The 25,788-nt window shown below is 43.8% G+C and overlaps 1 protein-coding gene across 7 annotated transcripts in view; it reads left to right on the top strand.

Moving 5' to 3' along the window:
* The window catches only part of ddx3xa (DEAD-box helicase 3 X-linked a), a 28,317-nt gene extending 7,574 nt beyond the window's left edge, over positions 1 to 20,743 (top strand). The window contains exons 3-20 of one of the 7 annotated variants that reach the window (XM_023981349.2): positions 33 to 80; positions 5,357 to 5,416; positions 7,989 to 8,099; positions 8,637 to 8,763; positions 8,862 to 8,969; positions 9,210 to 9,309; positions 9,937 to 10,072; positions 10,299 to 10,393; positions 10,558 to 10,656; positions 11,021 to 11,181; positions 11,341 to 11,485; positions 11,573 to 11,717; positions 12,513 to 12,560; positions 16,038 to 16,219; positions 16,405 to 16,522; positions 17,192 to 17,348; positions 17,457 to 17,593; positions 17,778 to 20,743. In XM_023981349.2, the coding sequence (XP_023837117.1) occupies positions 33 to 80; positions 5,357 to 5,416; positions 7,989 to 8,099; positions 8,637 to 8,763; positions 8,862 to 8,969; positions 9,210 to 9,309; positions 9,937 to 10,072; positions 10,299 to 10,393; positions 10,558 to 10,656; positions 11,021 to 11,181; positions 11,341 to 11,485; positions 11,573 to 11,717; positions 12,513 to 12,560; positions 16,038 to 16,219; positions 16,405 to 16,522; positions 17,192 to 17,348; positions 17,457 to 17,593; positions 17,778 to 17,875 (2,075 nt within the window). In that variant the 3' untranslated portion in view covers positions 17,876 to 20,743. Of the gene's footprint in view, positions 1 to 32; positions 81 to 5,356; positions 5,417 to 7,988; positions 8,169 to 8,636; positions 8,764 to 8,861; positions 8,970 to 9,209; positions 9,310 to 9,936; positions 10,073 to 10,298; positions 10,394 to 10,557; positions 10,657 to 11,020; positions 11,182 to 11,340; positions 11,486 to 11,572; positions 11,718 to 12,512; positions 12,561 to 16,037; positions 16,220 to 16,404; positions 16,523 to 17,191; positions 17,349 to 17,456; positions 17,594 to 17,777 lie in introns of all 7 variants that reach the window. The other 6 variants (XM_023981346.2, XM_023981348.2, XM_023981347.2 and 3 more) reach the window with 6 other exon arrangements.
* The last annotated feature ends 5,045 nt before the right edge of the window (positions 20,744 to 25,788 follow it).

Here is a 25,788-nt window from a genome sequence, read left to right as displayed (position 1 = left end):
CTGATAGTCCTAACATTTCCCACTGTTCCTAGGGCGTTACATTCCACCTCACTTGAGGAACAAAGAAGTTTCCAAAAACGGTAAGCGGTATCTTTGACACCCAATAAATCACATACAAGACATCAGCCCTGACTTGTATTACCAGAGTACAGATTCTCACTGAGCGAGATCTTCTGCCGATTCAGTTACCAGTTCCCAATTCTATAGGCCTGCGCTTCTGGGACGCTAGCGTCCCGCATGGCCAACATCCAGTGAAATTGCAGAGCGCCAAATTCAAATAAATTACTATAAAAATTCAACTTTCATGAAATTACACATGCAATACACCAAATTAAAGCTACACTTGTTGTGAATCCAGCCAACGTGCCAGATTTCAAAAAGGCTTTATAACGAAAACGATTATGTTAGGTCAGTACATAGCCACAGAAAAACACAGCCATTTTCCAGCCAAAGAGAGGAGTCACAAAAAGCATAAATAGAGATAAAATTAATCACTAACCTTTGATAATCTTCATCAGATGACACTCATAGGACTTCATGTTACACAATACATGTATGTTTTTTTTGATAACGTTCATATTTATGTCCAAAAATCTCAGTTTACATTGGCGTGTTATGTTCAGTAATGTTTTGCTCCAAAACATCCGGTGATTTTGCAGAGAGCCACATCAATTTACAGAAATACTCATTCATGGAACTTTGGATAAACTTCTCCTTAACCTCTCTTGGGTACGTTTGATGTTAGTCTCCCACCTCTTCAACAGCCAGTGAAACTGCTGGGTGCCAAATTCAAATACAGAAATACTCATTATAAAAATTCAGAAAACAAAACAGATTTTACATAGGTTTAAAGATTAACTTCTTGTGAATCCAACCACGGTGTAAGATTTACGGCGGAGAAAAAAATGCTTTACGGCGAAAGCATACCATACGATTATTTGAGAACATAACCCACTAGACAAATCATTACAAACAGTAACCAGCCAAGTAGAAGAGTTACACAAGTCAGAAATAGAGATAAAATTAATCCCTTACCTTTGATGATCTTCATATGGTTGCACTCAGCAGACATTCATTTACTCCATAAATGTTCCTTTTGTAAGATAAAGTCTCTTTATATCCAAAAACCCCCGTTTTTGTTTGCGTTTTCGTCAATAATCCACAGGCTCAAACGCAGTCAAAACAGGCAGACAAAAAAATCCAAATTGTATCCGTAAAGTTCATAGAAACGTGTCAAACGATGTTTATATTCAATCCTCAGGTTGTTTTAGCCTAAATAATTGATAATATTTCAACCGGACAATAACGTTGTCAATTTAAAAGGTAAACAAGAAACGCACTCTCTCGGTCTCGCGTATGAAAAAGCTCTGTGACACTTTAGGGTCCACTCATTCAGACTGCTCTTACTTCCTCATTTTTCAGAATCCAATCCTGAAAAATTTCTAAAGACTGTTGACATCTAGTGGAAGGCATAGAAACTGGAATTTGAGTCCTAAGTCAATGGATACTGTATTGGCATTGAATAGAAAACTACAAAACAAAACAAAAAAAGACTTCCTGAATGTATTTTTCTCAGGTTTTCGCCTGCCAAATCAGTTCTCTTATACTCAGACACTATTTTAACAGTTTTGGAAACGTCAGAGTGTTTTCTATCCAAATCTACCAGTTATATTAATATCTTCTGGGCCCGAGAAGCAGGCAGTTTAATTTGGGCATGCATTTCATCCAAAATTCCGAATGCTGCCCCCTACCCTAGAGAAGTTAACTTCTTTGGGACAGGGGGGCAGTATTGAGTAGCTTGGATAAAAAGGTGCCCAGAGTAAACTGCCTGCTACTCTGTCCTAAAAGCTAGAATATGCATATAATTAGTAGATTTGGATAGAAAACACTGACGTTTCTAAAACTGTTTGAATGATGTCTGTGAGTATAACAGAACTTACATGGCCTTATTAGAACTTATTTCCCCCTTCCAACCAGGAAGGGGGAAATCTGAGGTTTGTAGTGTTTCAACTCTTTGCCTATCCAAGATGCAGTGGAAATGGGGTCATATATATCCTAAGACTTCCACTAGATGTCCACAGTCTTTAGAACCTTGTTTGATGCATCTACTATAAAGGAGGGGGGAATGAGGGGATTGAGTCAGAGGTCTGGCAGAGTGCCATGAGCTGGTCACGAGCATTCACATGAGGTAGCTTGTGTTCCACTGCATTTCTGAAGACAAAGGAATTCTCCGGTTGGAACATTATTGAAGGTTTATGATAAAAACATCCTAAAGATTGATTCTATACTTAATTTGACATGTTTCTACGAACTGTAATATGACTTTCGTCTGAACTTTCGCCTGTACCTGCCAGCGCGTCGTCAGTTTGGATTGTGTACTAAACGCGCGAACAAAAGGAGGTGTTTGGACATAAATGGACTTTATCGAACAAATCAAACATTTATTATGGAACTGGGATTCCTGGGAGTGCATTCTGATGAGGATAAAAGGTAAGTGAATATTTATTATTTTATTTCTGACTTTGTTGACTCCACAACATGGTGGATATCTCTTTGGCTTGTTTGGGCTCTGAGCGCTATACTCAGATTATTGCATGGTGTGCTTTTTCGGTAAAGCTTTTTTGAAATCTGACACAGCAGTTGCTCAATAAGTTTTGACCAGTTTTTTAATGGGGTCGGGACAGGTTGAAATTACAACTTCGACCAGAAATACATGCATTTGTCAGTTAATCCCCAAGTTAATTGAAGCACTGTTGCATCAATCTAAGTTACATTAAATTTCCCTAGTGTAGAAGTTTTGGAAAGAAAATAAACCCAGTGGTTGCGTTAGAATTCCGAAATCTGCATTTTCAATACGCTGTCCATCAAAGAAGCAGAATGAACTTTTTTTGATAAAATAAAGTCTTAGTAGGTTTTTTGGTTGTATAAGTCTTACACAACCACAAAACCCATGTATTTAGCCTTGGTATAATTTCACAAGCCTCAAATTAATTTGATTATTGTGGCCTGTCAAATATAGTGTATTTGACTTTAAATTGTACAACAAAGCCTATTTGGAGAACAACAAAAAATCTAGATATGTATTGTGAATCACCAATACATTTGTAAAAAATGTAGACTTACGCCATATTGCCCAGCCCTACAATGACGTACAACCTGATTTTTGTGTCTTGACTAAACTCTTGGCTCACAGGCGTGGAAATAATAAAATTATATTCACATGACCTGGAATACGTAATGTTCAAATGTCGCCCTTCCACCTGCATAAGGCGTTTACCACAATCCAATGCTTCTACAGCTCTCGATAAACGTAATAGCGTTCCTAACAAATAAGGAAACGTGCCGCTTGAGGTCCTATTGATCGTTGTGGAAAGCTGCCACTTGTTGACATGTACTTTCTACATGTCACCTGACCATCCAGGGGTGACACAACATTGGAATGCGGACCGTATTGCTCATTGTCAGTCACAACCCCACTTCAGCAATCAAATCACACGTCAGTCCTTCTACCTACTGTTTATAAAAAAGAAACTGAACAGCACACATGCTACAGTTAGGACTGTTGATCCGGTTAGTTGCAACTGCAAAGGTGCCTTGTGCATTCAAATGGGGATATAAGGACTTGTACAAGATATTCCGGTATCCTAGAACAGCGATTCCCAACCTTTTCCTTCCTGAAGACCAAAAGCTCAATTATTCTCCACAAATTTTTGTGGACCGCTGGTTGGGATCTGCTGACCTAGAGAAAGTTATTGAGTTTGCTAAAAGACAGGGCATTTGACTGGTGCACATAGAAAGTACTTTTGGCTAAGCTAGTGGAATTGCCAACACTGACTCCTCTCCCAGATGAGCTGAACTACAGTTAAAGCTTCCTGCAGCAAATATTATAATTTGCTCAAGTGTCTATCAAAAGACAATGTTTTGTTGTCCAATCTTTTAGTCAAGCTGTTGTGATTTGAAAATGGGGCTGTGAGAAACTCTTGGGGGGGTTGCGCTTGGTTCATATAGCTTTTAGCTGCTAAAAGTGGTTGTGATAAAAAAGAGCGGTGTTTGTTTTCTTCCTAGAAATGTGGATCTAACGGTTTAAGCTACAAAATATTGTGACCCCATGACTGAAAGATGAGGCTCTCAGGAACACTGTCTTCTGTTTCCCTCAGAATGTCTTAGAACAGAGTGGGCAGGAGCAGGCTGTAAACCAGACTGGTGGAAAAAAAACATCTATGATCTTTTCTACACAGAAGATCATACACAATTGCATGTTTTCCTCAACTTCCCAATACATTTCTGATGCATTTCAAACCATAATTCCATTACAAATCAGTCAATCAATTTTACTGTCATAGCTCAAAGAAGAAGAAAAAAAGTTAACATTGGTTGTTTACTACATCGCTTTTTTTTACCCCCYTTTTCTCCCCAATTTCGTGGTATCTAATTGTTAGTAGTTACTGTCTTGTCTCATCGCTACAACTCCCATACGGACTCGGGAGAGACGAAGGTCGAGAGCCATGCGTCCTCCGAAACACAACCCAACCAAGCCGCACTGCTTTTTAACACAGCGCGCATCCAACCCAGAAGCCAGTCGCACCAATGTGTCGGAGGAAGCGCCGTACACCTAGCGACCTGGTCAGCGTGCACTGCGCCTGGCCTGCCACAGGAGTCGCTAGTGCGCGATGAGACGGATATCCCTGCCGGCCAAAGGATATCCCTGCCGGCCAAACCCTCCCTAACCCGGACRACGCTAGGCCAATTGTGCGCCGTTCCATGGGCCTCCCGGTCGCGGCCGGCTGCGACAGAGCCTGGGCTCGAACCCGGAGTCTCTGGTGGCACAGCTATCACTGCGATGTAGTGCCTTAGACCACTGTGCCACCCAGGAGGCCATTACATCACTTTTTTAACACCATGGGGCATGTGTCAAAAGTCTGGGAAACCTTGAGGTGCAAAATTGCAGAGGATAGTGTACACTTGTTTCAATCGTGGCAACTTTTTTTTTCTCGATCGGCCCAACAAAAATTCTTCCAGTTAATGCACGAGAAATCATCAACATTCTCTCTGCCATTTCTGAATAATCTGCACACCATGATTGTTGGATTTGGAAAGTTACCAGTTGTGTTTACTGCTTGCTGCCCACTGGGTCCAACAGATCACAATATTCTTAAGGGAAAGGCAAGCCGGTGTCCTAAGAAAACATTCTCATGCTAACTAGGCTAGCGCTGACTTGCCTCTGAGAAGTTGTACAAGATATTAAATGCCAGAGTATATCCCAATGGATCATCTCATTAATCATGGTAAAGCATTTCTTGGGTTAACTTCATCTCACACTTTTGTGACATTGTCTTTTTTTTTTATCCCACAACAGAAAATGTTTATTCCTCTGGTAGACAGTACGGTTATTCAGTGCCACCTCCAGTGAACTCCTGTAAGTGCCTTCCGTCTCCTTTGTGCTGAGGGCACCCTGCATTTGTAGTTGCATGAAATGTCCTTTTACACACCAGAAACACCAATGTGGGTTGTTCCAGGTGCACAGATTCCACAAACTTTAGCTGAATCTGTGTATATGGAACCCAATGTGAAGGGGATTAGACTTTTGAAAAACAATGCGACACCCAGCTTCAACTGATTTGCTTTTCTCTGCTGGTTTTGCTCAGGTGCTGCTTACAAATATGTGAGAGGGAACAGGATATGATGGCTCCATCTAGGCCAATGCGTTAGATTTTTTGATTTTTTTGTTGACATTGCAGCACATCTAATTTTAACATCGTATTATAGCTGCTTTCAATGATGAGATGGCCGTATTGGGAACTTGGATTTTTAATCTTGTTTTGTGTGTTTGTTTTGGGGTGCACTGTATGTGTGATCTTGCACATATTCTAACCCACAGTATTTTCCGTACTGAAAGCCTTTACAATATGTAGTGTCCCAGAAAGTTTCTCTTAAGCAGTACCCTCAATGCCACCAAAGACACAAAAAGAACTATACACCTGGATGGGATAACTGTATGGCCGGTAACTATTAGTGTCATGTCAACCTACTCGTATTGCATCAGCCAACTTATGGAAGGAGAATCTGTTTTTATAGCCTCCTTCCCCTGTACCTTTGCTTAGGTTACCCAAGACTGGCCTCTCAGGAGCTAGACTTTTACCACTTTAACAATGGGGTCTGGTCAGACATAAATGGTATACCTGTGTACCTGCATGACACGTAGGCTATTCCCCTAAGAGAACACGACACCCAATTCCTACTACTGGGAATAGGGTATCACTTGAGAATATGCAGCCATGGACTGGTATCAAAGCTCTGTGTTCTAGTATGCAGTAGCTTGCTTCTGTTGCATGGTTGTTTAAAATTGATCTTTTTAGTGAGATTCTGTCCTGCGTCGCTAGAATGGCTGTATTACTAATGCCAATGGGAGCTGCAGTATGCTCAATGCTAACATCCTTATGTTGTGTATCTGCAGTAGGAATATAGCTGTATCAAAACTAACCTTTGGTATGTAGTATTTACTACCTTCTGGCCATTCTAGGAGTATACATATTGAATGGAATCAAAGCAGGGACTCCTGTATGAAGGAAATGTTGCACATTTGATGAGCTTAAATAGCTATTAGCCTTTACTTGGAATCATTCCAGTAGGCACTGTAATTGACCAAGGAAAACCCTGTGTAACTTGGTGGGGTCTGAAATTGTGCAGCTTAGGCTTCGCTTGTCTTTGGCATTGTGCCATGCGTAGTGATGTCAGAGCTTGCAGTGTGCTGCTGTAGGGGCTGACTGATCTGAATCCTGATTGGTTATGATGTGATTCCTGTATCCTTCCACCTTAATTTGGTCTGCTGTGTTAACTCTACTGTCCAGAAATAGTCCCTCCATAAAGAGTAAGCAGACCTGCTAATTTTACTGTCTGATTAAACATTGGCTAAGCCACTCTATACATTCATATAGGATATTGCTTACTGTTGGAGTCTTCAACTCAAGTAATTTAGACAGAATTGTCTTTTATTAATGTAGCTCATTCAGCCTGCATCAATTTGAATTACACGTTATTGCATCCCTTGTGTTAATGCACAGTTTGCATCAATAGAGGACTAGGCTAAATGAACAAGTATTTCTGGACCCCTTGTCCAACATGAAACTAGCTGACTCAGTTTCTTAGCAATGCCTCTGAATGGTAGTCTTTGATCCTACAGAATGTGGCTACTGGCTAGCACTGTTTGCATAGTGCACAGGGATATGAACAGTGTGTGTTTGTGCACAGCACTAGGCCTGGTCTGAAGCCTCAGCTGGTGTGTGTATTCACCACATTAGGTTTGACCTGTGTGTGAAATCTGGTGTTGAAGGAGCCCCTGAGGACCCACAGGTGGATGTGGAAGCTGCTGCTTACTACATATTTAGCATCATCTCTCCCTAGGCTACCTTTTATCTAAAGCTTTACCACCTTGAAGTGAAAGAAAAACCCTATGGGTTGGGGCTGTTTGTCACTTCTGGCAGTGGTGAAGCCCTTAACAGTCCCCTGACCAGCCTGCTACCTAGCCCGCACTCATAATGGTGTTGCCACCAATGGGAAAGATGAGACGGCCAGCATGCAGAGCTGGGCAGATCGCTGTAGTAAATGTCCCCACCTCAGACGGGGGCCTGATCTTGTATTGTAGGATTCTTTGGAAGTATAGGTATTCTGCAGAGATGTTCTGTTGTGAACTCATACTGCCAAGTTCAGTCAGTTGGCCTCCCTTTTTACAAGTTTGAATCTCTAAAATATAGTTTTATAAGTCCTTTGATCACTACCTTTGCCAAATCTGTTTGATTTCCCATTGAAAGGAGGGTGATGGGAACTGATATTTTAGTGATGGGAGTATTTTCCTTTGTCTGTGGGCTTGGGAGTCCAATCTATCCCCTTCGTAGTCTCTGATAACATGACAACCCCATAGTACACTTTCTCTACCTCCGTCTCATCATCCCCCTCTTCCTTTCATTCCCCTCCTCACCCTGTCCATGAAGACTCTCCAGGAGGATGGGATGGTGGACGCAGCAACGGCTTTGCCAATGGTTACCATGACAACCGCAATACGGGCTTCGGGGGACGCGGCGGGCCTCCCCGAAATGACAGAGGTGGGCGTGGCAGCTACCGCGGTAACAGCATGGGTGGCGCCTCGTTTAATCAGCCAATGCACATCGCAGGTGGGGCAGCCTACTGTGCCAAATTGTATTTATCTATTCCGCAGTAATAACCAATACTATAAGACTGATGCAAGTAGTAGGTATTGTATTATGCTCTAGATCTGGTCCTCTAGGTCCTACTGTGCATATAGACACATTTTTACTCGGTAATACTAGTAATGACTACTAATAGACCATCTGCAGAGGCAGAATTTCCTTGAGTCACCAGCAATGGAAATAATGTAATAAAATACTTAATACAAATCAGACTCCTTTACTTAAGACACGTATAGCTATATGTTTTATTGATAAAATACGCAGACAATACTTGAAAGATGCAGAGAGAAAAAACGCCCCTGCAGATTCTGTCTATCCTATACTCCAATCATTCGATCCAATCAATCAAATCCATTTACCAAAACGGCTGTTTGCCTCCCAAGCAATATTTTAATGGTGGTACTCACTAAGCTATCCACTCTCTCTCGCTAGGGTTTAGTGGTGGACAGGATGGTGGAGGCTGGGGAGGTACTCCCAGACAAGACGCGGCCTATAACAGCTTTGGCGGGAGGGGCAAGTCTTCTTTCTACAACGACCGTGGATCATCAGGGGGCAGAGGGTAAGTACCAGTCAGCGGAATGTATTTTGCTATACAAGTAGGTGTGTGTTCAGACAGCTGATGATTGTGAAGTGTGTTGAGCAGTGTGTMTGTTGTAGTTATCAGCGTGGAGGTTATGGCGGTGGAGGCAACAACCGCTGGCAGGAAGATTCCAGGGACGATGAGGACTGGTCCAAACCCAGCCCCGCCAACGAACGCTTGGAAGCGTGAGTCTCACTCTTCTCCTCTCAACTGTTACATTGGCCAAAACCAGTGTGTCTAGGAGTTCTGCAACTAAAGTGTGCCATTTATATAAGCATACTCAACCATATTGATCTTAGACTCACTCTTACAGCTGGGAGTGTGCAATAGGAGTGTTCAGCAATTTTGGTTAACTTTTTAAATAGTCATGTTAGGTGTTGTCTAACGTGATGTCCTCTAACCCTAATCTTTTTCCGCTCATCCAGGGAGCTGTTCTCAAGCGGCAACACAGGTATTAACTTTGAGAAATACGACGACATTCCTGTGGAGGCCACTGGATCCAACTGCCCGCCACACATTGATAGTGTAAGTCACATCACTGGCTTTACACTCAACAATTGTCTTGTAGATCAAGGAAAACACTCTATGGAACACTTTCAAGTAACTCTTATTGACAAAATTTAAGAGTAGAAGTGATTCAAAACTGGGCCTCCCGGGTGGCGCAGTGGTCTAGAGCACTGCAGCGCTAGCTGCGCCACCAGAGACTCTGGGTTCGCGCCCAGGCTCTGTCGCAGCCSGCTGCGACCGGGAGGTCCGTGGGGCGACGCACAATTGGCCTAGCGTCGTCCGGGTTAGGGAGGGTTTGGCCGGTAGGGATATCCTTGTCTCATCGCGCACCAGCGACTCCTGTGGCGGGCCGGGCGCAGTGCGCGCTAACCAAGGGAGCCAGGTGCACGGTGTTTCCTCCGACACATTGGTGAGGCTGGCTTCCGGGTTGGAGGCGCGCTGTGTTAAGAAGCAGTGCGGTTGGGTTGTGTTTCGGAGGACGCATGGCTTTCGACCTTCGTCTCTCCCGAGCCCGTACGGGAGTTGTAGCGATGAGACAAGATAGTAATTACTAGCAATTGGATACCATGAAAAGGGGGTGAAATTAAAAATGTTTAAAAAAAGAAGTGATTCAAAACTAACAGCGCCTGTGTTTTGGTATTTCAGTTCCATGATGTGGACATGGGTGAGATCATCATGAGCAACATTGCCCTGACCCACTACACGCGGCCCACCCCTGTCCAGAAATACGCTATCCCGGTCATCAAGTCCAAGAGAGACCTCATGGCTTGTGCTCAGACTGGTAAGAGAATGAATGAAGAAGCTTTACTTTAAGGTGGGAGATGGTAGCGGAAGGATTCGCCAAAGGATAAAATGGAATTTGAGCCTGTTTAGGGACTTTAATTTGATTATCTTGCATTACAAATTGAGCTAAATATATTATGAATATAAACATGTTTTGGGATTTTCTTTCAGACCAGCAAAAATGAATGATTATTGAGTAAATTACTGAATGTTCCTCTCCTCAGGCTCGGGTAAGACTGCAGCCTTCCTGGTGCCAGTGCTGAGCCAGATCTACACACAGGGGCCTGGAGACGCTGCAGCTGCTGGCAAGAACGGACAGGTACATTCACATACACGAGCAGCCTGTAACGTTGAGTTTTTCCATCAATCTGAAACGCTGCTTTTCTATGAAAGCAATTAAATTGCCCCCTCCTGACTTGCATGTGTGCTATTTATTTATGTGGTGTGCTGAGGTTGACCAACACTTGTTGCTTCCCTCCACAGGACAGCGGTAAATATGGGCGCCGTAAGCAGTATCCTCTCTCCCTGGTCCTGGCTCCCACCAGAGAACTGGCCCTGCAGATCTACGAAGAGTCCAGAAAGGTGTGGGCTAAAACTCCACAGACAAAACCATACACGATGGTGTTGTAGTGACACTAGTAGAGTAGCCTTGTTGTGGCTAAGGAAGATGGTGAACTGAAGGTTACTGATTCCCAACAGGCTGATTGATTGCAACTAGATAAATAAAATGTATTTTCTTGGCATGCACACTTCCCCTGTACTAGTGTGTGTTATGGAGGGGCAAAATGCCCCGTGCCATGTCTTCTGGTTCCATCTTCAATCACTGGTACAATCTTATATCATGTCAAAATGTTATAGAACGATACTCCAAAGACAATGAAAGGGTGATGGTTAAAACTGATTTATGGCTGTACTAGTGTTCTGACCTGTCCTGTGTATCTCTTAGTTTGCGTACCGCTCCCGGGTGCGTCCCTGTGTGGTGTACGGGGGGGCTGACATCGGCCAGCAGATCAGAGACCTGGAGCGAGGCTGCCACCTTCTGGTGGCCACACCCGGGCGCCTGGTGGATATGATGGAAAGGGGCAAGATTGGCCTCGACTACTGCAAGTGAGTTTGCTAAAGAGAACTTGTTAGCCACCTCATTAGCACTGGTTAACTAGTGCTGACGAGTTGGCTAATGATAATGAGTTGGCTAATGTTTTGTCCAACACTAACATAAGTGAGTGACCAGAGTGCTAAGTGAGCTGTTTCTGTCATCCCTGTCAGCTACCTGGTGCTGGACGAGGCTGACAGGATGTTGGACATGGGTTTTGAGCCCCAGATCAGACGCATCGTGGAGCAGGACACCATGCCCCCTAAAGGCATCCGTCAGACCATGATGTTCAGTGCTACCTTCCCCAAGGAGATCCAGGTACACACGCATGCACCAGTAGTGACGCAAGCTTGAGAAATAGAGTAAAATCCTGGGTGCGTGTTTCTGACTGTTTCTGACTGTTAGATGCTGGCGCGTGATTTCCTGGAGGACTATATCTTCCTGGCCGTGGGCCGTGTGGGGTCCACCTCAGAAAACATCACCCAGAAAGTAGTGTGGGTGGAGGATGGTGACAAGAGATCCTTCCTCCTGGACCTGCTCAACGCTACAGGTAAGGAACGCACACACGAACGAACAAAGACACCAACTCTACCCCATAACCCTCAAACCCTGTTACACACGCTCGCTCTGAAGCCACCGGTCAGCCATATTGGCACTCCCCAGTAGGAGCAGTCCTCCATAGGAATTAATGGAATTCTACAGTATTTCAATTAATGTTTCTAGGACAAATTACATGTTTAAGTATTTTGTGTTGTAGTGGGCACAGTAACATTAGTAATGTCAAATGTTTACTTTAAGGACAATGTTTTTATATATTTTGTCTCGAAATATAATTTTAAGTGTGCATTAAGGTGGTCAGCAAAAAAATAAATGTGGAAAACAAAAATGTAGACATTAAGAAATGCATTTCTATAGCTTCCAAAATGTTTTTTTACGATAGTGGGGCAGTGCCAAGATGGAGGCACGGTGGCTTCAACCCTGTGCCCCGTATCAGTCAACTAGTGTGTGTATATGTGTATATCTAAATTATTGGTTCAGTCACAGATGTATTGAAACTAATTGATGATACTTGCTAAGGTGTTTATCTAAAAGGGTACATTTGTTAGCCTTTTCCCTTGCCCCCACCCCCAACCACCTGTTAGTCTGTATGCCCAAAGTAAATGAACTGCCCCATGGACATGTGTCTCCTAAACTGGTTCACATGATGAACCTTTACCRTTCTCCCCTGGGTGAAACGGAGGGTGGATGATTGGGAAAGTGCTAGTTATTACATATCTGTTAAGAACTGTTAAGTTACTCCACACTGCCTTTGGTTTACTGTACTGGGCGGTTTGGTTTTATTTAGTCATTCCCAGTGATGCTCCTGATGTTCAGGAGGCTGCAGTGACACCCGGTAAGTATTATTATGGTACTATAACCCCCAGTCTGACCCTCCCAACTGGCAAACATCCCACTCTATCCTCTTCCCTTCCCTGGTCCCCAACCCTCTATTTCTCCTTTCATAATTTCTCAAAAGAGCTTTAGGGCCAGACAAAATGGTTGCAGTCTCAGGACCAGGGGAATCCTACCCTTAGGTCAGGGGTGGGCAACTCGAGGCCTGGAGAGCTGTGGTATGCAGGCTTTTGTTCCAGCCCAACACTAAGACTAAATTACAGCCCTCCAGGACCAGGGTTTTCCAACCCTGTCATTAGAACCAGCAGTAACGCTTACCATCCTCAAAGGAGGATGTTAATTGGAGCACAGCTTTGGTGTTTTTGGCTTGGTGTTACTGTCTGGGTGTTACACACACACACACACACACACACACAAGTATGGGAGATTAAGGACACGTTGGGCTGTTGCCTTTGTAAACTGAGCTACACTCTGTTAGTCAGCTGTCTAAAGGAGCTACGTCTCCTATAAAAGTAGTTTTAGTCCATCTATGTTAAAGGGGGGGAAATATCAATTAACTTCATATTCATCTCCACCATCAGCATATGTGAAAATGGCGTTTCTATGTTTTGTGGGGGGGAAAGATAGACGATGAGTTTCCAATGACCTCATCGGTGTTTAACCAATTATGAGTAGGCGTTGTCATTGGAAACACTTGCCTTCTATCTTTTTTTTTTACGACAAAACATGATGAATATGAAGTTAAACATTTTAGACACAGCTGATCCAACTAATCAAAGTTTGATGATTAGTTGGTTATTTGAATCAGCTGTGTAGTGCTAGGGTAAAAACCAAAACGTGCACCCCTTGAGGTCCCGAGGACTGAGTTTGGTCAACACTGCCCTACGCGCTAGTCCTGCATGTAGATATCCAAGCCCTGATTTGAATATTTAGAATAGAATCCCGCCTTCTGTGACATTAGCACAGATATTATGACTGGATAGGTGAATGTTTTTGCGATATGCTTCAAGACTTCACCTATCCAAACATGTCAAATCAGCAATTATTCCAAGGAAGGCAGGATGCATTTAAGACACTCAAACCTGGTCCTGGTCTCTCATCGCTCAGTGTTGCCATGCCAACCATACCCAAATGCAGCCCGCTGCCTACCTGTTACTGAATGCTGTTGAATTAGACGTAGGGTCATCAGAGAATGTCAACAATGCCCCCACCACCACATGCCCCCTATCCACCCCCCCCATCCAGTTTCACACTTGACCGTTTGTGCCGATAGCCATTAATGCAGTGTTGGTCCACTGCTGACAACTGAGACTACTCATTTACTTGTACTATTCCAAATGGCTGTGAGGACATTTTGAGTTATGGGACAGCTGGCTAATTCTGTTATGAGGACATTTGGCATAACTCTGCATAACCTTACCATTTGCACTTAATAATTTGTCAGTGAAAGGGATGATGCTCCTGCTCCCCTGGTTGCCATTTGTTTCGTTGCTCCTTGGTGATGAATTCAGTCACACCACCATCGATTTTATAGGGTGACCACATTTAAAATACCCAAATGCGGGACATCGAGATGATTTTGTGGCACATTTGCGGGACAGTGTAGCCTACATTAATAACAAAAAATAACCCTGACACACAAATCCCCCTTCCGCTGCAACGAACTAGCTAATTGAAGCACCTACTCTTTTGCCTGATGCAGAAAGAGACTGGCTGTTAATGAAAATCTGGCACTATTTGGCCAAGGAAACGATTTCTGGTTGGTCTCAGGGAATGTAAAACAGTTATGCTGCGTATAGACGAGGAACGCAAAACCATCATGCTGCGTATAGACGAGGAACGCAAAACCATCATACCAGTTGGCATAGCGGGACAAGAAAGTAAAAAAAAATATGGTGACAGCAAAAGCCAGCACGATGGTATGCGTTGCTAGGGTGACTTCAGTAAACAAAGAATGCTAATGAACATCGGGTAGAAAACGCTAAGGAATAAGTTTAAATATTTGAACTTTGGCGGCAAGTCCCATCTACTGCGGCATTCACTGCCAGGCTCTATGGGATTTACCGTGGGTGTCGTAGCAGCAAATGCACTACACCCCCTTCAAATTGGTGGATTCAGCTATTTCAGTCACACCTGTTGCTGACAGGTGTATAAAATCGAGCACATAGCCATGCACTCTTCATAGACAAACATTGTCCGTAGAATGGTCTGTGCTGAAGAGCTCTGGCTTTCAACGTGGCACCATCCTAGGATGCCAACTTTCCAACAAGTCAGTTTGTCAACTCTCTGCCCTGCTAGAGCTGCCCTGGTCAACTGTAAGTGCTGTTATTGTGAAGTGGAAATGTTTAGGAGCAACAACTGCTCAGCTGCAAAGTGGTAGGCCACACAAGCCCACAGAACGGGACCGCTGAGTGGGTAGCGCTTAAAAATCGTGTCTCCTCGGTTGCAACACTCCAAATTCCAAACTGCCTCTGGAATCAACGTTAGCACAAGAACTGTTCTTTGGGAGCTTCATGAAATGGATTTCCATGACCGAGCAGCCACACACAAGCCTAAGATCACTATGCACTATGAGTGTCATAAAGCTTGCCACCGTTGGACTTTGGAGCAGTGGAAACACGTTCTCTGGAGTGATGAATTACGCTTCACCGTCTGACAAACAAATCTGGGTTTAGCAGATACCTGGAGAAGGCTAGGTGGTGGAGGAGGAATATTGGTCTGGGGCTGTTTGTCATGGTTCAGGCTAGGCCCCTTAGTTCCAGTGAAGGGAAATCTTGACGCTACAGCATACAATGATATTCTAGATGATTCTGTGCTTCCAACTCGATGGCAGCGGTTTGGGGTAGGCCTTTTTCTGTTTCAGCATGACAATGCCCCCGTGCATAAAGCGAGGGCCATACAGAAAGTTTTGTCGAGATCGGTGTGGACACACTTAACTGTCCTGCACAGAGCCCTGAACTAAACCCCATTTGAACACCTTTGGGATGAATTGGAACGACCGACTGCGAGCCAGGCCTAATCGCCCAACATCAGTGCCTGACCTCACTGATGGTCTTGTGGCTGAATGGAAGCAATTCCTGGCAGCCATGTTCCAACATCTAGTGGAAAGCCTTCCCAGAAGTGTGGAGGCTGTTATAGCAGCAAAGTAGGGACCAATTCCATATTTATGCCCGTTATTTTGGAATGACATGTTCGACGAGCAGGTGTCCACATACTTTTGTATGCTGAATAAGCAAGTTATGAGAATTGAGACCCTCACATAATGCGGGGCTGTCCTGCACCATCTGGGACATGTGGTCACCCTATCAGCACCTGCTCTGTTAGCGCAGCACCATTTTTTGTTTCTGCTCCCATCGACACTCATTGTCTGAAGTCTTTATCCTGCTCATAGCCTGTGAGCTAAGTACTCAACGTTTGCTTGTTTTTCTTTTCATCTCTTTCGCGCACTCTCGCTATGTCTCTTTCTCACTCTGTCTAGGTAAGGAGTCTCTGACGTTGGTGTTTGTGGAGACCAAGAAGGGAGCGGACGCCCTGGAGGACTTCCTGTATCGTGAGGGCTACGCCTGCACCAGTATCCACGGTGATCGCTCCCAGAGAGACCGAGAAGAGGCGCTGAACCAGTTCCGCTCTGGCCGCTGCCCCATCCTGGTGGCCACCGCGGTACGGCAACACGCACACCCCTTCTGTCAACAGACATAGGGATGTAATTTCCCCCTTTTTATCCTACACGCATCAAAACTTATCGGGATTTGTATTGAAGCTACTACAACCGTAACGACGATCACCACCTGAAAGGTTTTTGCCGTTGCTGGTTGCATTATGTTTCCCTCTGTCTTCTCCCGCAGGTGGCTGCACGGGGTCTGGACATCTCTAACGTCAAGCACGTCATCAACTTTGACCTGCCCAGCGACATAGAGGAGTATGTCCACCGTATCGGTCGTACAGGCCGCGTGGGGAACCTGGGTGAGTGGGACTAGTGTTTGAGGGGGGTTCTCCCATCATGACCCATTATCTGTGTGTGTGTTCATGTAGGATTTTGACCCAGCTCTAACACACCAAGATTGTGTTCGAGGGCATGCGAAGGAAAACGTTTCAGGACATTTTGCTACGAAAACAAGAATGAGCTTTTTTTTGTTTGGTGCATAATTAACATGACTCGGACTAAACAGATAAATCACCAAATGATTCTTGGATTCACATATTGTTAGTGATAGCTAGGTCACATGCGTCACTCACCTTGTGTATCAGGTTCTGTTGTCAGTCTGACATTCGGTTGGTTGTATAATGAGAATAGTGTGCTTAGCTCTGCACAACAGTAGATTGTCCCGTTGTGTTGGAGAGTGCATTACCACACTGGTGCCGGTGAATAACGGAGTTTGTGTATTTCATCTGATACGACTGGGCTGGTAGCTAGCCCGAACAGACTCGGCTACATGTTGTAGAAACAGGAGAATAACTCAGGATAAACAGTAAAACTACACTATTATATTACTTAAGATCTCACACATGCATTGTCTTTTTAAGAAGCATTAAGTCTTTCAAGAACTGAAGTTGCTCATTCTACCGCATGCCCCGGAGAGTTGCTCTGCGTGATCTGTGTGTAGAGTATTGAGAGCTGTCTGCGTTTTGTAGGTCTGGCCACGTCGTTCTTCAACGACAAGAACAGCAACATCACCAAAGACCTGCTGGACATCCTGGTGGAGGCTAAGCAGGAGGTACCGTCCTGGCTGGAGAGCCTGGGTTATGAGAACCAGCACAAGGGCAACACAGGACGCGGACGCTCCAAGAGGTGCACACAACTTTTTCAGGGATGTTAGTGGCCCACCAATGGTTTTAGATCAGAAAGGAGAATAGCTACATGTTCTGTGTGGATCAACTTTTGTTCTCGCTCCGCTAGGTTCTCCTCTAGTGGATTTGGTGCCAGGGACTACCGTCAGACACCCGGTGGTGGCGGCTTTGGCGGTGGTGGTGGGCGCGGTGGCCCACGCACCGGGGGTTACGGAGGAGGCGGAAGCCGTGGCGGCTTTGGTGGAGGTAAGCGCTAGGCCCTTTTCTGAACCATTTGAAGAGCCACTCTAAATGTCCCTTAGTTTTTATCCATGATGATTTGGAATTCCTGATTCAATCATGTGTGAGGGGTCATCCATATAGATTAATTCAGTAACTCACATACAGCTATCATAACAATCTACTGACCCTCGACCTCTGTCCTTCCCAGGTGGCTTTGGGGGCGGGAACTCCTATGGCGGCAACGATGCAGGCTACGGTGGCAACTACAGCCACTCCGGTAGTGGAACAGACTGGTGGGGCAACTAGTCATAGAAACCCGGTTGCCACGCCAACCAAACCGATCCCCTCACAGAAACCACATGTTGACTACGCCAGACTAAAATACCCCCGCTCACTCAACCCTGTGTAGTTTTCACTGACACACAGTACATTACACACATTGCGATTCTCTGCCCCTTCGCTTTTCTCACATGGAGAACGACGCAACGCGAAGATATAACCAGCGTGATGCCAATCCACTGGAGAAGAGCAGAGATTTGCACACTTAAGATTAAGAGTGCGCATGTAAGGATGCTGACATGTATGGTCTGATATAGCAACTCTAGACTTTCGTTGTTCAAAACAGCACATCCTTTTTTCTTTGTATAAACAAAAATAAGAAACTAAAAGAATAACCTGAGGATCATTTGTATGTTAATGTACTGTGCCTTTTGAATTTAGACAGGACTAATTCTGTTGTCATTTCACCATATGAATGTGGCCAAGAGCTCTAAATTGTATTTTATTTTTTGGGTGAAAAAAGAAACATAGAAAAAAAACAAGCTTGTATTTAATCAAACCTTGGCAAACACTGGGGGCATTGTGGCTCGCTCGAGTCATGAATCCATTTGAACCTTTCAAAATTGTCGCAGGGTCATCATGTAGCCTTTTATCGAGTTCAAACCGCTAACTTCACTGTAGCGTCCGACCTCACTGAGCCATACTCCTAGTTTGGCTAATAACTGTATTCTAATCTTTAAGGGACGAAGAGTTCGATTTACTTTTTAATTTTTTCGCTCACTCTATCCTGGATAGGCTCCTAAGGATACGGTAGTCTTTCCAATAGCCATTCCAGTTGTGATCTCTTAACACGGAAAGTCGTTAAAATCAGTGCTAACAAACACACACTAGGGTTTAATTCAAACAAACACTCAATGAATTGACTTGACAGTGTTATGGCAGCTAGTAAGTTACCTACCACTAGCTACATTAACTGGGCAGTGTTTTTTGGTTTGTTTACATTTGAAGAGCGGGCGCATGCGCGTGGTATTGTAAAACTGGCGGTTTTTTGAGTGAAATGTTTCTTCTGCAAACATGTATCAAAACAAAAAATGCCCGCCATCTTGGAAGTGAAGTTCAAAATGGCTGCACAAGGACCACAGCGTCGGGGGGGCAGGGGGGAACGATAGCGTCGGAGGCACGGCGTGGTGCAGCGTTAACATTAAACAGTCTTACCGTTGACCGCTGAGCCGGTATTCTACGCATGCTAGTGTTTTGTTTTTTGGTCAAGGAGATATAAGACAAATGAACCGAGTCGCAGGCTTAACTTAATTACAAACATTTTCTCTTTTCAAGCTGTGTTGGAGGGGCATGGTTCATCTATCAGAGACAAGCAGTAGGAGGTCCATCACTAAGGGTTAACCAGTCAGAAAGCAAGGGACTGGACAGCAGAACAGTTGTCGCCGGGGTGAAGGTCAAGGGTTATCAGTGCACCGCCATTGCTTTGGTTTCCATTGCTCCTTGCTGTGAAGGTGGCCAAAGACTGGGGACTGTTGTCCCCTTCCTTATGGTACATGCGTACTGTCAACTCTGGGAGGTAGTCAGCTTTAGATGTGTATGAAGCTCTGGTTCTGACCGGCCAGACAAGGCTTTCCCCTCAAAGAGCAGCAGCCAACGAGAGGAGGAGAGATGGGGCATTGGAGTATCTCTAAGTGCACTACGTTTCTTAAGTGTATTGTGCCTTTTGAAAACTTTTTAAATGTATTCACTTTAAAAGCGGATGCACTGACAGTGAGAACTTGGATTGAAAGGTGCTACTTGAGTTTTGGTGTGTAGGCCCTTGTTTGTTGTCGTGCCCATCAAGTTTTACAAAAGTTATTTTATTGCACATCTAGAGTTTTATATAAATGTCTTGAATACATGTCCTTAAGCTTCCAAATATTGTGTGTGAGGAGATTGTGGGAAAAACGCAGCTTGTTTACAAAGGGGAAGGGTTCTCAACATTTAAACAGGATTTATTTGGGACCAGGGGATTTAGCAGTTGGGAATTTAGCCATTTGCACACAGATTTCTAGATTCTACTTTTGCTGCTAGTTTTGTGTAATTTATTAAGCATTTCTGAGAGATATTTATTTTTGTAAGCCTCAAAGTGATTCTTTGAAAGTTACAAGAAACTTGACCAAAAGACGGTAACAAAAACACTGGCACTTGAATGTTGAATGTCACCTGTATGCGTGAAAAAAATTATATATTTCGGGGTAGTGTGAGCTTTTTAATGTTTAAGACATATTGGACTCGGTCAAAAATAATATCCACAGGCGTCAGGGCCTGAGGCCTTGAAACATCTCTAAATATTATATAGTCAAATTGGCCTTCAAAAAGAGAAATGGAATTAATCAAACATGCCAAGGTTTGGAATTAAAGTTGTTAAAAGAGCAAAATCTAATTTTCCTAAATCTTATCGGTGCAGAACTGTTCGGGATTCTCAAATTGTGTGCATTGTTTATAATAACTCTTTATTCTAATTTGACCTGATTTATATATTTTTTAAATCCAGTGAATGTCTGGCACATGACAATCTTAAAAAACAATGTGGTTTATTCTCTATTGTTGCATTTGCATATGGCACCTCTGGGGATTGTTCCCTCAGAGTATTGAGCAGGTCTCAGCTGCAGTAGTGTTACCCACAGTAGCAGCACATTAACTGCTAGCCTGACCACAGGAAGAATAGGCTACAAGCACCACTTGCTCAGTGCCCTGAGGAAGAACAACCCAGAGCTCTTTAGACTTAGACTTTGCTTTCTGTACTAGCTTAGAGGCTAATGCACAGCATGGGAAAAAACTCAGCTGTGTGATTATTGTATGATTTTACCTAAATAAAGTTTGAATGCAAAAGTACCGTATTATAAAATTCAAGCATGTTTTAAGACTTGTGTTATAAATCTAGGACAGACTATTGCCTGGAGTGGCTGTGGAGAGGAGCAGTGAAGTTGGTGTTGAGATTTGATGGGCTTCAGTTCATTTGAGAGATTTCATTAACACCATGTTTCACTTGTCTCATTTATGGAATTCTTCTGTTATCAAATCAGGGTTGTGTTCAATAGTGCACAATTTAGCCAAATGTTTTGCAATTTAAAATGAAGATGCGCATTCTTATTGGGCAAGTTCGGGTAGTACACCTGCGCTGTATTTCAACATTCCTACTGAACACAACCCTGTTGTGATCAAGTCACTGGTTATTGAGTTGAATACCAGAAGCATTTAGGATTATCTGACCACAAATCAGTGGTTGAGGTTAAGAGCATGCTGGATGATCCCTGCACGCACATACAGGTTTTTAGTGACAGGTTTTTAGTGGGGGTTGCTGTGCAGGAACACACACTGGTGCGCTCACACTATAAAACAAACATTATTTATTATATACGTTATTATATGCAAATGTACTTGCACACTTGTTCTACCAGACGCGCGCACACACTGCCTCTCAGACAACCTATTAGCCTGTTCAGTTCTATATGTGAGTGTGCTCTGCTGACTAACCAGCAGGACAGACACATGGATCACGTCATACATGATCGACAGGTAAGAACACAGTGTCTGTACTGTGTTTTATGATATTAAAAAATATATATGTCCAGTTATAATTATAACTGTCAGACTTTTATTCTCAGAATACCTAAATGGCATTTTAGGTTTGGCTCCATGGTGATGTTATAATGCAATATTTCCTCATTGTTACAATGAGTTGATTTTGAAGGGTCTTATGCTTGTTACCTATTTTAATGCAGTTTATTTTTTTTGCCCTTGACTAAAATTCAAAACAGTTTTTCCAGAACACTGCTTATAAACTGCAAATAAATTACTAGGTATTTTGTTAACCATTCGTGAAACTGAATCCTTGTGTATCATTAGTTCATGTATTTATTCACACTTAATACTAAACTATCCAGTAAGGTGCCTGTAGTCATGTATATAACGCTATTAATATTTATACGCGTTCTGAACCGTTTATAAACAGACCATTGTTGGTGTGTGAATGGTTTCAGATCTTTTAATCTGTCGGGTGTCAAAACCAAGTGTAGAACGTGCACTACAGGCAGGTAGGTGTCTAGAAACCTTAGATTGGGCACTTTCACTGGAGTGACGGACACACTAACAAATTCCTGCCATAGGCCAATCCAGTGTTGTGATTTGCTATTATGAGTCTTCTGTTAGCGATGCGCTGCAGAGCGGTCTGTTTAGCTAGCTAGCCGGGTTGATCAGTAATCGCTGAACGATTTTAGAGACACAGCAGCTTGATAACAAAATTAATTTGGGTAAAAATTATAATAGGTATACTATACCTTCTGTTGAGTGGAATCTACCTGCTAAACGTAGCTAGATTACTTGTTAGCCAGCAAAACGAAATGCAGACAGCACTAGCAAACACTACAACGAGTCACCTAATTTCATGCAGTAGCCAATATTCAGTGAATTCGAATAGTATTCAGACCCATTTGACTTTTTCCACATTTTGTTACGTTACAGCCTTAAACAGGCTGACCACACCGCTTGCGTTGCAAAATAAATGTAGGAATCTGTTATTCAATCATTGCACCCACACTGCTTGCGAGTCAACGAGCGTCTGCGTTGCCAAGGGCTAAAATAGAACTCCTTTCTATTTCTGATGCAGATCACGCTGAAAGTCCTGCCTCTCCGATCTCATTGGTTTATAGAAGCAGGTACCCACGTGCCATCTCCTCATTGGTTATACCCACGTGGGTGACTGAAAGACGAATGAGGTTGGTGGCGGTAATGCACCTAATTTATGAAAGTTGCCAATAGCAATATAAAGTCMAAAAAAGAAAAAGCCTGGAAGGAAGAGAGATGACTAGAAACGATTTGGTTGACCTTTTTATGTGTGGATTAATTGTCGGAGTAGAGGACCTTGTGCATTTCAGGCAAATAACAACTCACTGTTTATATCCCAGGACAAATTAGCTAGCAAGTGCAAGCCGGTTTGGGTTCCGTGTTATTCTTAAATTGATTGATTTGTTTCCCCCCCTCTTTGATCTACACACAACCTGTTTTTGCTTTGTCATTATGGGGTTTTAGAACATTTAGCAAATTTATACAAAAACTGAAATCACATTTACTTAAATATTCAAAACCGTTAATCAGTACTCAAGTGTTCTTGGGTATGACGCTACAAGTTTGGCACATGTATTTGGGGAGTTTCTCCCATTCTTCTCTGCAGATCCGCTCAAGCTCTGTCAGGTTGGATGGGGAGCATTGCTGCACCGCTATTTTTAGGTCTCACCAGAGATGTTCCATCGGGTTCAAGTCCGGGCTCTGGCTGGGCCACTCAAGGACATTCAGAGACTTGTCCCGATGCCACTCCTGTGTTTTCTTGGCTGTGTGCTTAGTGGCATTGTCCTGTTGGACAATGACCCTAACGGAAGCCACTCCTCAGTAAAACGCTCATGACAGCCTGCTTGGAGTTTGCCAAAAGGCACCTAAAGACTCTCAAACCATGAGAAACAAGATTCTCTGGTCTGATGAACGCAAGATTGAACTCTTTGGCCTGAATGCCAAGCGTCATGTCTGGAGGAAACCTGGCTCCATCCCTATGGTGAAGCATGTTTGTGGAAGTATCATCCCGTGGGGATGTTTTTCAGCGATATGGACTGGGAGACTAGTCAGAATCGAGGGAAAGATGAACGGAGCAAAGTACAGAGAGATCCTTGATGAAAACCTGCTCAGGAATGACCTCAGACTGGGGCGAAGGTTCACCTTCCAACAGTACAACGACCCAAACACACAGCCAAGACAACGCAGGAGTGGCTTCGGGACAAGTGTCTGAATGTCCTTGAGTGGCCCAGCCAGAGCCTGGCCGTCAAGCCAGCTGGACCTACCTATCCAGAACTAACTATCTGTCAGCTATCTTGCTGGCCAGCCAGACCTACCTATCTGGCTGGTCGGCCAGCTGGACCTAGCTATCTGGCCGGCCAGACCTACCTATTTGGTTGGCCGGCAGGCTGGACCTACTGATCTGCCCGGCCGGCTGGCCCGACCTACCTGTCTGGCCTTCAGGCAGTCTGGACGAAGCTATCTGGATGGCCGGACATACGACATGCAGCTCGTGTGTTCCTCTTCACCCTGTACACCTCTCTCTTGTCTAACATAATGTAATGGAGGGAGTTTATCATTGCGTTTGCCTTTTATGTACCTGATTCCCCTTATGGACTATGGGCCCGATTCAGACTTTCATACGCGTTTTGATTTAAGCACTTGTCAGTATTGGTATTCAGACTTACCTTACGCAGGTGCGCAACGAGCTCTTTCGGAGTGGCTCCCTTACATGCACTGAATTCATTTAATTCAATCACTGAAAACCCTCCCACTTGCTGGCCAACATATTTCCTTACGGAGTTTCATTCAGTCCGTGAAATCCGGGATCCTTGGGACGTCCCTACACCCTTGAAGTTGACATTTTTAAAAGGGTTAGTTTCGTGTTAGGGTTCAGGGTAGGGATGTCCCAAGGATCCTAGGATTGCACTGGCCATTTTCATTCAAAGCTGTTTTCAGTTAAATTTCCATTCAATTTTGAAAGAGCAGAAAACTGTAACTAAGGGTTGACCAATAGTCCTATAAATCTTCCCTAATCCTGGAACTGATATGACAACGGTCCAGTCATCATAAATGTAAACCATGCTCCAGGTTTAAATTGCCAGACTTAGTCTGCGTTCCATGATGATTCCATGAAGTGGGCTAGATGTCAAATTATTGAGCAACGTGTGATAAGTTAAATATGATCCACTATTGCTAGTGACCCTCAGGATCAACCACACAGACATGAGCCGACATTTGCATTGTTTACTGTGCATGCAGTCTCTGCGAACGTGGGAACATTGCCTTTAAATTTCAATCGAACTATAATGTGGATCTTCCGAGATACGGATTGAGTTGAGCCTGCTGTTAACTTTTTGATGTGAGATTAGTAGGCGGACTAGGGGTGACAAACCCCTGGGCTGGGATAGAGCCTGCAAGGCCATGGTGTCATATTACATAACTGTGATTTATATTATGTATGTACTATATCATATATCATTTAATGCATTCATGTATTATTTAATGTATTTATATTGGTTGATCAAAAATATATACATTAACTAATAATTAGGGATTATAATTTCCTTTTGGATTGAACCACTGCTGATCTGAAATAACTGGATGGTATGGCCTGACCGTGATAGTGATAATGAGCTAGGAGTTTTCCCCATTTTACTTGCACCCATCCAGTTCTTTCAATCAAATTTCAATCAAATGTATTTATATAGCCCTTCTTACATCAGTTGATATCTCAAAGTGCTGTACAGAAACCCAGCCTAAAACCCCAAACAGCAAGCAATGCAGGTGTAGAAGCACGGTGGCTAGGAAAAACTCCCTAGAAAGGCCAAAACCTAGGAAGAAACCTAGAGAGGAACCAGGCTATGAGGGGTGGCCAGTCCTCTTCTGGCTGTGCCGGGTGGAGATTATAATAGAACATGGCCAAGATGATCAAATGTTCATAAATGACCAGCATGGTCAAATAATAATAATCACAGTAGTTGTCGAGGGTGCAGCAAGTCAGCACCTCAGGAGTAAATGTCAGTTGGCTTTTTATAGCCGATCATTAAGAGTATCTCTACCGCTCCTGCGGTCTCTAGAGAGTTGAAAACAGCAGGTCTGGGACAGGTAGCAGGTCTGGGACAGGTAGCAGGTCTGGGACAGGTAGCACGTCCGGTGAACAGGTCAGGGTTCCATAGCCGCAGGCAGAACAGTTGAAACTGGAGCAGCAGCACGGCCAGGTGGACTGCGGACAGCAAGGAGTCATCATGCCAGGTAGTCCTGAGGCATGGTCCTAGGGCTCAGGTCCTCCGAGAGAAAGAGAGAATTATTAGAGAGCATACTTAAATTCACAACAGGACACCGGATAAGAC

This window comes from Salvelinus sp. IW2-2015, linkage group LG36 (genome assembly GCF_002910315.2).
Source record: "Salvelinus sp. IW2-2015 linkage group LG36, ASM291031v2, whole genome shotgun sequence".
In the NCBI taxonomy this organism is placed as follows: Eukaryota; Metazoa; Chordata; class Actinopteri; order Salmoniformes; family Salmonidae; genus Salvelinus; species Salvelinus sp. IW2-2015.
The sequence above is the reverse complement of the archived record's forward strand: the minus strand, read 5'-3'. Positions and strand labels throughout refer to the sequence as shown.